This window comes from Mustela erminea, chromosome 6 (genome assembly GCF_009829155.1).
Source record: "Mustela erminea isolate mMusErm1 chromosome 6, mMusErm1.Pri, whole genome shotgun sequence".
Taxonomy (NCBI): domain Eukaryota; kingdom Metazoa; phylum Chordata; class Mammalia; order Carnivora; family Mustelidae; genus Mustela; species Mustela erminea.
This window is the reverse complement of record NC_045619.1, coordinates 20,610,782-20,624,860: the sequence shown is the minus strand read 5'-3', so window position 1 is coordinate 20,624,860 and position 14,079 is coordinate 20,610,782. Positions and strand designations below refer to the sequence as shown.

Genomic DNA, 14,079 nt, shown 5'->3' with positions numbered 1-14,079 from the left:
GGCACTGGAGATCCTGGGTGAGCTTTCCTAGAACTGATGGTACAGTGGGGAAAACAGACAATCAATCACCACAAATGAAAAGATAGAATTAAAACTATGACAAGAAGAAGTACTCAGTGGTATGAAAACCTCCTGAAGGGTAATGCTAGTCAAGAGAAGCTGGACTGGGGCTTGAGCAAGACAAGCAAGAGACAAGTACAGAATAGAAGGAATACTTACTGTCAGGTTCATGGCCCTAGGGGACTCAACTTTTTTATCCAGTTGGAGATAAAGCTCAGCCACTCTTTAAGCCCCATTGTATAACTCCCATGCACAGAAACTCAAAGGGCTGTAGAGGCTGTAGGTATTTTTGGTTCACAATACCTGAAGGTAATATACTTTTAAATGGAGACTTGAGAAACACAAAAGAAGAATTAATATACTATAATATAAATATAAATATAAATATAACAGGCAAATCCTTTACAGGCTTAATTAATTTGTACATATGAACACGTTGACTGTCTTAGGCAGAAGTGACTTTGCAGAACTGCCGATTCACCTCACTAGGGATTAGTAAGTGGTTAGTTACAGTCTCGGTGGGAGAGCTGCATGAGTGAGCATGAATTTAGAGTTAGATGTGGGTTTACATCCCTGTTCTGCTTACGACTAGGTGAGAAGGTCAATGTGTCAGAGTGACCTTGAGAAGCATGACCTTGTGAAGTTTGCTGAATCTCTTTGAATCTCAGTTTTCTCATCTATAAAGTTTGTATGTTAATACTTACTTGACTAATTATAGATTAAATGAGATAACATAGTATGGATGCTGACACATAGTAAGTACTCATAAAATGGTAGATATTAGTTGTCTATCTCCCCCCAGATATGTACAGTAATAAATACCGTTTTGTTCCTAGAGGGCACCACTTTCAGGGTAATGTGATCACAATGACCACACTGGCTCAAGGTCATCCTTCCTGACCTCTGGTTGGTACTGGCCAAACATTGTCTTATACATCTCTCTGGACTTTGGGAAGGATCAATGTACCTTAAATTGTATTTTTGCCCTGAAAAGAATTACTTCAGTTTGAGTGCTTCTGGGAAGACCAGATTTTCTTTTTTTTTAAGAGTTCCTTTCTCTTTTCTCTTAAGAACATTCTTCCAAATTTTAGCTGAATCCAGAGCTTCCCCTGGGCATGAAATAATGACAGCTAGAAAAAGCCTACTTGGGACGCCTGGGTGGCTCAGTTGGTTGGACGACAGCCTTCGGCTCAGGTCATGATCCTGGAGTCCCGGGATCGAGTCCCGCATCGGGCTCCCAGCTCCATGGGGAGTCTGCTTCTCTCTCTGACCTTCTCCTCGTTCATGCTCTCTCTCACTGTCTCTCTCTCAAGTAAATAAATAAAATCTTAAAAAAAAAAAAAAAGAAAAAAGAAAAAGCCTACTTTTTTTTTACTGTTCTTTAAGAATGCTTTACATATTTAACTTTGCCCTCAACAACTGAGAAAAGCGTCACCAAGGATGGTGTCCTTGGGTGTGAACAATTTATAGAGGACCAGCACATGTAACTGGTTTTTATCTTTATCTTCTGAGAACTAAGATTCTTCTAAATCAGAGTCAAAGCTGTTTAATTGGAACAGGGTTTCTCCAAGGTCTCTGTTTGCAAATGGTTTATGCTGCATCAGAGGAGATCGACACCATGAACTTCCAGTGACACAAAGTATCTAAACAAGTAAAAATTGATAACCAGAAATTTGGAGTCTAAGTTACCAGTCACTATGTGTCTTATCACATTAAAAACAAACAGTGTGAATGATTTCTGAAACTGTTCTTGGGTCCTTAAGTTAAGACTTCACGTACAGCATCATACAAATAAACATGAAGTAAAATAAACATTTTGTTCCTGTTTCTACTGATACCCAGGGCTTAAGCTTTGAATCATCAGGCTTTCTTCTCCCTGCCCCCTCTTTATGTTTGCTGTATTCAAGGCCCCTATTTTCCATTTCCCAAGACCCCATAAAGTGAAGCACGTGATCCTCTCACTTCAGCCACAGATGTCTGCCTTTTCACTGCTTACCCTCCTCATCCTACCATCTCGCTAGAGTACTCTTAAATATAGATCTCATTGTGCCATTCAGTGCTTCCAGTAGTGCCTCACTGGCCACAGTTAGAGTCCCCAAACATTCAGTGGAAAGGAATACTTTTGGGGCACTTGGGTGGCTCAGTCAGTTAAGCGTCTGCCTTCAGCTCTGGTCGTGATCCCAGAGTCCTGGGTTTGAGCCCCACACGAAGCTCCCTGCTCAGTGAGGAGCTTAGTTTCTCCCTCTCCCTCTACACCCCTCCCCAACTCATCCTCTCTCTGTCTCTTTATCAAATAAATAAATAAATAAATAATTTTTTTAAAAGAAAGGAATACTCTCTCCTCAGAGCCTTGAGAATGTGTAAGGAGGACAGAATCATGTATGAACTTGCATAACTTCACAGATGAGGAAGATTTTTACATATATAATTTCATTCAATCTTTTTCATCATGAAATATTTCCCACATGCAAAAACATTGAGTAATATCATCAACCCCCTTGTATTTACCCTCCAGCTTAAGAAGGAGAGTATTACAGACGCTATGGAAATTTCCTATGTACCCACCCAAGCCTTCTACAACACTAATCTGACTATGGATTCAACACTTCCATACATGTCTCTGTAGATTAGAGTGGGGATCACAAGAGTTTTCTATAAAGACCAGATAGTGACTATTTTAGGCTTTGCGGACCATGTGGACTATGTTGAAACTTTCTAACTCACCTATTGTGTGAACGCAACCATAGGTATATAAGCAAAGGGGCAAGCTTTAAGTGTACTGTTTGATTTTCCTACCATGTGCTTGTGTTACCACTTTGAAAATTAGAGTTTCCTTTTCTTTAAGCCCCTTCAGGAATCATAACTCCATCCAACCTGGTTTGAGCAGACTCTGCCATGGATTCTGGATCTGGAGGGCTTTCTTGTTAGCTAATCAGGGGGAACCTACATAATGGATCTCCAGCCAGGGGTAATAACCGAATTGCTATAGAATTAGAGTAACTGGGCTTTCATTTGGGTAAGAGATTGATAAATTACGTCCTTTGTGCTAATAAGGATAATCATATCCTTATCTTTTGCCGCTTCCAGGAAGAACATGACAAATGACAGGGAACTGGGCAGAACAAAGTAGGAGAAACAGTTAATACAGGTTATTTAATTGAGCTAACATTTCTTGAGGGCCTATTATGTGCCAGGCACTTGAAGGTACCAAGTTATATGAACATATACAGGAAAATATAGGAATCCAACATGAAGATGAGTATACCTGGAAAACACTACAGAGTTATCATATGGTACAGAGGGAGCTTGATGAACATGACTAAAGATTAAAAAAGACAAGTGTGAGAAAAAGCAAAGAAGGAAACCCAAAGGAAGAGACAAAGAACCAAAATCTCCTATTTTTTTTTTTTTTTTTAAGATTAGAGTATATGGGTCTTAAATTACAGGGCATACGTTTGGATTGAATATTAGGAAAATAAGAGTCTCTGTATATTGTGGGTTCCTGGAAATTATTATTTTGGGAAACTGTGGGATTTTCTATTCCAGAAGAGGAGCTCTATCTAGAATAATAGTTGTCTGAATTTTGGGGAGGTTTTCAATCCATTTATTATACCATATGCAGACATGCACACACAATTATTACACATAATTAGTTGATATATTAATATATACACAGTGAATACACACCTATATAATTTATATACACATATTAAACGTTGATTCTCCCTAATCTGCAACTAGCTTGTGAGTCTGAATGAGGTCTCATTAACAGTAACACCTCAACTTTCACTGGTTTATTCCTTAGGACCTTTAGCTTTCTGTCAAAGTCCAAGTATTTCAGAAATGCCTTAGGGTCTCCTGTTTGTTCATGATCAGGTTTGTTCTGGCTGCTGCTTCCATTATTTCTTGTATCCATGAGTGAAAACAGTGGCCAACCAGTAGTCACGATTTCTCTGCTTTTCTATGGATTATGGTGAGGCCTAGCATGCTGCTCCTATTACACAATTTCCCCAGAAAGGCCCTGGTCCTCTTGGGGTCAAAGTTCCACTGTGATATGTGGCAGAGTGGTGTGAGAGCAAGGGTGGCTCTGAAACAACTACTCTCTCCTACTTGTTGGAAGAATTCTGTTGGAAGGGTCTACCTCTACTTTACACATCAATGTTTCTAGGTTTCATTTTTATTTATAGCTTTTCTTTTCAGCTTATAGTGGTAGGAAGGAGTTTTGAATCCAGTATGAATTGGCCAAACACTGTGCTACAGTGAGAATTACACATTTCTCAAATGACTAAGGTTTGCTTTAGGGTGAAGGTCATGGTTCTTGGCTCCGCCTGCCTTTAGAATGGGTTTTCTCCCAGCAGGCTCCTTGGCTTCCTGGAGAATAGATTCTGGTAGGGTATGCCATTGGTTCACTAGATGGGCCCAGATCTGTCTGCATTCCCATAGTGGGTATGGTTTGTGTCCTGTAGCAAGAGGTTTTCTTTCTTTCTTGTGTCTTCAACCACCCCCTCTCTAGTGTCTTCTCATCAACTCAGATGTACCCTAGTCTTGACCGTCTTTAGAAACTGCCCTTAAGGGGCGCCTGGGTGGCTCAGTGGGTTAAGCCGCTGCCTTCGGCTCAGGTCATGATCTCAGGGTCCTGGGATCGAGTCCCACATCGGGCTCTCTGCTCAGCAGGGAGCCTGCTTCCCTCTCTCTCTCTCTCTGCCTGCCTCTCCATCTACTTGTGATTTCTCTCTGTCAAATAAATAAATAAAATCTTTAAAAAAAAAAAAAAAAAAAAGAAACTGCCCTTAAAACCATATCCTTCATCAGCATTTTCCATATCTTGACTCCTTTTCACACTAAAACCTCTCTATTAGGGCCTTAATCTTGGGGTTATTGTAATGACAATCTGTAATCATCTGTGTATACATGTGATTTTTAAAAAAATTTTTTAAAAGATTTAATTTATTTATTTGACAGACAGATCATAAGTAGGCAGAGAGGCAGGCAGAGAGAGAGAGGGGGAAGCAGGCTCCCTGCTGAGCAGATAGCTTGACATGGGGCTCCATCCCAGCACCCTGGGATCATGATCCAAGCCAAAGGCAGAGGCCTTCACCCACTGAGACACCCAGCCATCCCCGTGTGATAATTTTTAATGTCTCTTTTCTTTATTAAGTTGATGTCATCAGTCATAGACATTTCTTTTTCCTTTCACTGTTTTATCTCCAAAGATCCAGCCCAGAATTTAGTACTGAATAAGTTCTCACTTGATCTTAGCCAAAAGGCCGAGAAGCAATGTGAATAAGTTCTCAATAAATGTTTTTTGAAAGCATGAATAATGGAATGAAGGCAGCAGCATAGTCTCGTAGACTGCCTTACCAGTAGCCCAGTGTATCTGAATCTCACTTCTGCTTGAACTGGAACATTCTGATGAATGAAAGAAAAATAAATAAAGACATAAATAGCAGGGACAGTCTAAAGAAATAAATATTTGCTCTACAGAAACCCTATATTATCTTCCTGAATAGCAAATATAGTTACTTATTTGTAAACAAAATGATTTCTTGGTGGAGACAAGATCAAGAGGTTTGAATATCATCCTTGGAAAACAGCCTTGGAAAAGAGATTCTGATAACGCAAGTTTTCATTATTTGACCTTTTAAATTACTTCTGCAGGAAAGTGGGAGAAATATTGGAAGGCAGGAGGAAAAGAAGACCTAAAAATATAACTAAAAGTAAACATTGCTTCTCTTGGGCTCTTGGATTCATTCTGGACATTTCCTCATGATGAAACTTCAGACACTTTGGTGAGATCTAACATTATTTTTCTTTTTACCATAACTTTTTTTTAGCTCACATAAATATAAACCATGGGAGACCCCGGGAGTGAAAATGCAAGCCTCTGAAATTTTCTGACAAAAGCAAAAGTTAAGATTCTGAGACAACACTTTCTGAATTTTTGATTTGCCAACATAGTGCCTACTCAAGAAGATTCCAGCAGGAAGTGGTCTTAAATCACTTTTGTGTCTTTGTAAATACCTGCTTAACTTTGGAATAAGGTTTACGATAATAAGTCATTGATTTATCACATTTTTGTCCATGACTTTCTATTTCTTTCTATTTTTTCTATTTGTAAAAGAAATAAAGAGATAACCAAAATGTCATCAAATCTTGCCCAAATTTCTCAAGTGCTGAAACTTAAATGAAAACATATGGTGTTTTCCCAGACATTAGAGTCTCTCTTTTGAAGGCACATATCCTGGGCATTTGTGAGTCCAAATGAGGTGTAAAAATGATAAATATTGAAAGCAGATATGTACTGAAAGGCTATGGCAAAATGTCTACAAAGGTATCTATTTGCTATTTTGTGTGTAAGTTTTTGTTCCCTCCTTCTCTCTCACTCTCAACTATCTACACTGCCAATCCTTCCTCAAACTCTCTACTTATTGCTTTGTCTTTCAGAGTTTTTTGGGGTTTTTTTGAAGACCACCATAACGAAGGGGCGTTCTCTCCAATAGAACAATTTGGTTGGGATCAAAAATGAATCTCATCGAACACTCCCACTTACCTGTCACAGAAGAATTTTCTCTTTCTGACAATTTATTTGGTAAGTTGTCAAGTTCCCTTGAATTTAAATAAAAAACAAAGGCAACCTGGAAATATAGGGGGGAAAATGTCTAGATGATGAATCCAGCAGAGACTGGCAAATGTTTTTGTTCCTCCCAAGTACTCAGTAAACATTAGGTACTATGCCAGATTAGAGTTGGATCAGACCTTGGATTTATTGAACCTAATGGTCTTCTTTTTTATAGATGAGGACTGCAAGACTGAGAGCTTTGTGACTAGCCCAAGGCCATGAGGCTAGATAATTAACAGACGTGAGAGTAGAAATGAATTCCTGTTACAGGTTAATTCTGATATTATTATAGCATGTACTAAAGTATGAAATCATGCTTCTTATGGTTTAATATTATACCTATGAAAAGCTGAGATTACTTAGATTACAGTTTCCACTATTCATCTCATGCTGGGGGATATATGGCATAGTGTCATGATTAGTCATTTAAATTGGATTGAGGACAAACTGTTCTAGGTTGTTTTCAGTAGATCTGTAACTAGATGACACCATAAAATGATATATTGCTTCACTTTATGCATTTATGAAAAAACTGTCATTATAAAGAGTTTTAATTGGGAACACCAGCAAACTCAACAGCAGCAATATTTGGGATGGGGTAGGGAAGCCGCCTGCCACTTATAAAATACTTCCCTTTTGTACAATAGCCCTGCTGGGAGACTTAGATGCTCCCAGTTTTCTACTCTCCTACTCTCCATCAATGCATGGAACATGGTAGACTATGATAGTGAAAATGCAAACATTTGAAATTCCACAAAATTCAGTGTTTGAAGGGATGATCCCCTATTTGGTTGCAGACATCCTTGAAAGAGATTAATTAATAGCTTATGCTATTATTTACTACTCATTAGTATCTTAGTGTACAGTGATTTAGAGGGTCAGTTCCAAGGAGAGTTCTTTTATTTGTATTACCTATTTACATATCTACCTGCCTCATGCAGTATAAGAGCATTTAAAGGCAATGACCATATTTTATTAACCTTAGTTTACATTTGTTAATAAGAACCAAGTAATAAATAATAAAAGGGAAGGAGAAAAGAAGTTTAGAGAAAAAAAAGAGATATTTATGAATAACGCTCAGAGAGACCTAAGGCAGTAGTATCTTTTATGAAATGCCAGTTGTCAGACATACTTGTCTTATTTCTTCCATGTACATGGATTCAAGGCCAATGAGCCCTACCTCTATGGCCGGCTACCTGATTATTTGTTTCTGGTCTACCCTTCTATTAGTTCTTAAAATAAATAGTGCATGGACATCTTCATAATTCTTGTCTACTAATCAGAACTCAGGATAATTAGAACTATAAGTGCATATCATAAACTAAGGAAAATTTCACATAAGATTATTTTTTTACCTCACTGAAATTTTATGACTACGTGGTAAGACCCCCAAGCAAGCATGTTAGATTGAAGGCTAACCTCATCAGCCATGAAGTGAAAAAGATGTGAGCAGAGAGAGCAAAATTGTGGGGGTGCTGTCAAGTTAGAAGCATCTGGGAATGATTGCTTAAGGAAGCACTGTGACTCATGCCTCCAGTGTTGCTTTTCCTTTAGCTCTCCTTTGCTAGACCATATTCTCATCTTGTTTCCTAACACTGTCATTGAAGATTCCCGAGAGCACAGGCTGTGCATGCTATAAGCACAGCTGTTATTCCTGGCTGGAGCAGTTTTCTCAAATATTCATCTGGTCTCCTCTCCTGGTACGCTAGTATCTGGTGTGGCCATGGGGGCACTTTTTCCTTTTCTGCATTAAGTTCTAGAGCTAGCGCTAAGCATTATTATTACATCTATTTCCTCCCAGGCCCTTGATCTCACTCTGCTTAACTAACCTGAGCTAAACGTATGCCAAAGGGGTGGATAAAGACTTGCGTTTTAATTTCTTTATTCCTCCTCCTCATCTTTTGTGTCCTGATGACACTGATGGATTCTTTGGACTTCCCACCCTGAGCTTAGGATGCAGAGCTCTAGGGAAAACATTGTGGCCCATGGGTGAGTAACTGGCAATGCCGATCTCACCACTCCTGGATCTTGAGATACACCAGAGATTCGCAAGTGTTAACCCATGGGCCCAACTAGCTGGAGAGTGGAATTCTTTTCTAATGGTCTGTGTAATGAATAACAGCTATCATGTCGTTACAACAAAGGAAAGTGAGGCTGATGGTAGAGAATATGTATAGCCATCCTTTCTTCCGCCCAAAAGTTGAGTACCAGCTATATACTAGGCATTGGAAGAAAGCAGGGAGTAAGACAGGCAAAATCCTAGTGGAGGGTAGACTCACAATAAACATGCAAATAAATAAATAAATAAATAAATAAATAAATAAATAAATAAGCAAACTAACATCAGGTAGTGGTGAGTGCTATAAAAACAACAAGACAGGGTGATATCAGAGTAACTGGAAGGATGGGGTTGCTCTAACTTCTGTGGTTGGGAAATGCCTCTGAGGAGTTGACAACTGAGCTCAGACTGACAGGCAAGAAGCCAAGGAGAACATTCTAGGTGGAGGAACTAGTAAATGAAAAAGCTCAAAGTCTGGAATGGACTTCCTTGTCTTTTCATTTTTATTTAGGGCAGTTGAAATGGTCTAGAGAATGGGCTCTGGACCTTGTATTCTCATTGGACCCTTGTATTCCCAACTAGTATGGGTAATGGGAGATTATTAGACTACATATTCTGGAACCTCTGTATAGTTTTAACATTTGAGTCCACAAATTGCTACAGTTGTGTCAGAAAGTGGCAACTTGGATTCATTGGTACTCCTCTGACCCACGATGTGACTCTTAAGGTGGCCTTGGGTATGGCTGTCCTCCCTGCAGGTGATTAAAAGAGCCATAATGAAATCCCCGTGTTGGGACATTAGGAAGGTGATATGAAGATTATTCTGCAAATACTGATGAGCACTCACTAATGGGCACCGGAGACAGTGATGACCTCTGGAGTGAGGACTTTCAGTGTCTTCCACAGATGGCTATGAACCCCTCACTCACTGAAGGCTTTGCTTAAGGTGAAGGGGAAGCAGCTCCACATGTATAAATGGTAACCCTGAAGAGAAGAGCCCAACGCAGGGACTTGTATGCAGGTAATCCATGTGAGAGGTGATCGTGGATAGTGGAAGCAAAAGAGTGGGGTCATGAGACAGGGAGAGAGGAAAACCAAGACAAGATGAATTATGAGGGTCACTGCTGTGGATGAGGGAACCTGACACCCCTGGGGGTAGCACAGAGAATTGTCTTCGAGGGACCAAGGGCTGGGGCAGTTAGTAACAGGTTGAAGATCACCCCTGAAGACATAAGGTCTCCAGCACTTCTGGGTTGTGCTTCTATTACTCCTAGTGGAATCAGGCCAAGTGGTCTCTTGTGATGTTGGAGAAGTTCTGGGCAGAAAGCAAAAAGATGTGTGGCATGCTCCTGAAATGACAGACCGAATATGAGGTGAGTCTGAACTCAGGTGTGATCATTTGCTGTGGCTACAGCTGACATGAGGAGTGGGCTGCCACTGCCACCAGAGGGGTTTGCCACACACTATAAATGGGATTTTGCCCCAAATCAGTTTAAGTATTCAAAGGAAGGCTAAGATTTTGAGGGGGGATGGTACAGATTTGCTCTATAGTTCTGTTTCTTAGGCTGCTGTTTGCAGGAAAAAAAGGAAAGAAGCCTAGACAGAATAGAGTTGTAGAGAAGAGGCTGGAATGACCTTGTGAGGTCCTTTAATTTATTCTGCTGTCACACGTCCCTGACAAAGTCAGATGGGAATCTAGCTCATTGGTAACTCAATCCACACACAGAACTCGGCATGGAAGGACATGGTGACCCAAAAGAGATAAGTCTCTTTTCCTTTGGGACATCCTGCAAGCCAGGAAGCTTGGTCAAAGATTAATTTAGTGAATTGAGAACGAGTTCCCTGATGATTGAAGAAGGCAGGGCCTTGATGCAATTAGTGCATAATAAAAGGTAATGATGGCAAAGTCCATAGCTTCCTGTGGTTTGGTATGGCGAATAGGGTAGGAGATGGTATGTTAAATACAACCCATGTATTCTTTTAGCGAATTGTGCTTTAAGAACTCAAAAAAATCACAGAATTTCAGACTAATGGGAAAGCATTCTAACAATAGCACAGAATAAGCAATAGAAGGTACTGTCTTATGCTCCCGTATCTATCGTTCCCAGTACAATGAGTCCTGGTTCTTTTAGCTCAGTGATATTGGGAAAAGTTCCCTGAATGTGAGTGGAAATAAGCAATGAAATTGAAAGAAATAGTCTTGGAGGCCATGGAGACACTCTGAAGTTTAGTTTTGTCCTTTGTAAACAAGGATAATGACGACATGTCACAGCTTGTTGGGAGAACTGAATGACTGTCTGGGAAGGTGTTCTGAAGGCATCACATAACACAATTAATCTAGAGGTAATTAATCTAGCAACAGCGTAGTTGTTGCTACTTAAATCGTTGAAATGACAAACACCACTCTACCCATTAAGGGAAGGAAGTTCTATTTATTTTAACATTGTTGAATGCAAAGAATCTTCATGGAGCCAACAAACCCCGACAGCATGGAAATAAATGTGTGGATGCCCTAAGAAAGGAAACACATACTCTATCTCATCTTGGTGTTATGGCATTGCTAACAATAGCTGTGGAATCCATAGTTTTATATTATTTTTTATTAGAGTATCTAATACTCTTTCCAAAGACCCATTCTGAATGAAGCCCAGCAAGTGGTAGGAGGCCTATCTCCCATAATCCCTTTCCTTTAGCTATTTTTGCATTACTTTGTGCTTCTCTCAGCTACTGATGCCTGTTTTCTCTGGGTAAAGCTTTATTTTTATTAGAAGATACTCACTTTGGAATCTGATTCTTGTTTATGTATTTTGCTTAAATTGAAAGAATCTTTCAGATGTTACAAAACAGCTAGATGTTTTAAAATACAACTAAAGAGGGGCGCCTGGGTGGCTCAGTGGGTTAAGCTTCTGCCTTCAGCTCAGGTCATGATCTCAAGGTCCTGGGATGGAGTCTCGCATCAGGCTCTCGGCTCGGCAGAGAGCCTGCTTCCACTTCTCTCTCTCTGCTTACCTCTCTGCCTACTTGTGATCTCATTCTGTCAAATAAATAAATAAATAAATCTTTAAAAAAATAAAATAAAATACAACTAAAGGTCTTTAGATGCAGTTTTGTGGAATATTTCTGAATTTGACTTCAGGTATCTGAAGTCACTGGGTTTATCTCACTGGGTTCAACTCAAGTGAATGTAGTTCTGTTCTAATGGGTAAATCATAAACAGAAGTTTCCAGAAGATGGAAGGATACCGTTGGCTCACATAGCTCCCACAAAATGGGAGCTATGTTTTAGCATAATTTAAATATTGTTTCTTACCCACATCTTTTCCGCAGATTTATGCAATATATAAGATTCTTATTAATTCACTCTGGGTTGGTTTTTGTTCTTCCAGGAATCTCAGATCTGATAACTCTTGTTAGTGGAGTTAAGAAATGGAAGAAGTTGGGACGCCTGGGTGGCTCAGTTGGTTGGGCAGCTGCCTTCGGCTCAGGTCATGATCCCAGTGTCCTGGGATCGAGTCCCACATCGGGCTCCTTGCTCCGCAGGGAGCCTGCTTCTCCCTCTGACTCTGCCTTCCACTCTGTCTGCCTATGCTCGCTCTCGCTCGCTCTCTCTCTGACAAATAAATAAATAAAATCTTAAAAAAAAAAAAAAAAGAAATGGAAGAAGGGGCGGGGCGGGGGGATGGGTGGGGGGGTGTAAAAAAAAAAAAAAGAAATGGAAGAAGGTAAAGAACTATGGACAGAGACTTGACTTATGACAAAATGGACTACTGCTTCTTTTGATAAGGCATGAATAGTTTGGAAAAGGCTGGAGAGAGATAAAGAATTTTAGACAAGTGGCCAGCTGGTGGATAATACCATCCAGGTCCTTGCTCTCAACCTTGCAGACTAAGAAACAGATCTCAATGGAGAGTTCTAAATTCCAAAAGCTTTAAAAACTAAACATTTTAACCAAGCTGAGAAAGGTTGACTATGAAATCAGATTGCAAATGTATACATCTACAGGGATTAAAAAAAAAATTGTGACAATGGTAACAACTACTGTTTCTTGAGTGCTTTTAAGAAATAGTCAGATACCATGCTTAAGCACATTTTAGACCTGTTAGCAGATTTCCTGCATTCAAGTCCATCTCTGTCATTTACTGGTACATGGTCTTGGGCAAATTCCTCAACTTTACACGAGTGACTTGCTTTATTTAATCAAGTTCTCAGAAGAATGCCTGGCACATCATAAGTGTGCTATAACTATCTGCCATTGACATTAATTCTCGCAACACTCCTATGAGCTACATACCATTATTATTCCCCTTCTACTGGTGAGAAAGTGGAAAGTTAACAATGTTTAATAATTTGCTTAAGGTTCTATAGGTATAAGTGGCATCCAAAATATAATTAAGACAAGCAATTAGAATTAGATGGTTAAGGATCTAGGCAAACAGAACACTCTTCTTAGCCTTCTCTGTGGAAAAAGGCTTTCCAATGAGATTACATTACTCAAAGTCTTTGGCCAACTTCTCAAGGATAGTTTTCAGAAAAGCATTGCCAATATTTGCTCTGGGACTTCCCTTTTTTCATGACTTCATAGCTGATGCTCCCACTTACCACGAATGATGCATCATTCATATTGCTCCCAAGTACCGTAGGCATAGGACCAACAGAACTTTCCATGATGATGGAATATTCTAGATCTACTTTGTCCAAAATGCCATAGCCACTATCCACATGTGGCTATCAAACAGCATGAGGCTGTTGGGCATCACTGAGAGAGAAGCAAAGGTGTCCAGTCCATCTTATGAGAATATCCTGTGTGAATTTTACTAAGGAACAACAGTTTCCTTGATCAGCTAAATTGTCCTACTCGTTTCCTTGTTAGTATAGCAATTTCTGAGGACAAGAGGTCCATTTGTTTGACCATTGAGGAAGTCAGTAGAGAATTCCTTTAAAACAAACAAAAAAAAGGATTTATAAGGATGATTGGGTAGCTCAGTTGGTTAAGTGTCTGCCTTCAGCTCAGGTCATGATCCCAGGGTCCTGGGATTGAGCCACACACTGGGCCCATTGCTCAGTGGGGAACCTGCTTCTCTCTCTTCCTCTCCCTGCTGCTCACCCTGCTTGTGGTCTCTCTCTCTCCATCAAATAGATAAATAAAATCTTTAAAAAATAAAATGAAAAACTCATAGATAGTTTATCCTGGTTTACATTCTCTGGGTAGCTCTCTCACTCATAATCCTCTCAAGGCAAGGATAGTTCTGGGGTTGTGAGGAGAAGATCATGAGGTCAGAAGTAGAGTGAGGATTGAGAATAGCTTTGCAAATGGTAAGCCTTGATTTGACAATCCAAACTAA

At 39.8% G+C, this 14,079-nt stretch overlaps 1 protein-coding gene across 1 annotated transcript in view; it reads left to right on the top strand.

The window, feature by feature from the left end:
- The window catches only part of NR1H4 (nuclear receptor subfamily 1 group H member 4), a 64,871-nt gene that overhangs the window by 5,804 nt on the left and 44,988 nt on the right, over positions 1 to 14,079 (top strand). The window contains exons 2-3 of the mRNA XM_032346638.1: positions 5,719 to 5,849; positions 6,505 to 6,649. Of these exons, the coding sequence (XP_032202529.1) occupies positions 6,583 to 6,649 (67 nt within the window). The 5' untranslated portion in view covers positions 5,719 to 5,849; positions 6,505 to 6,582. The remainder of the gene's footprint in view (positions 1 to 5,718; positions 5,850 to 6,504; positions 6,650 to 14,079) is intronic.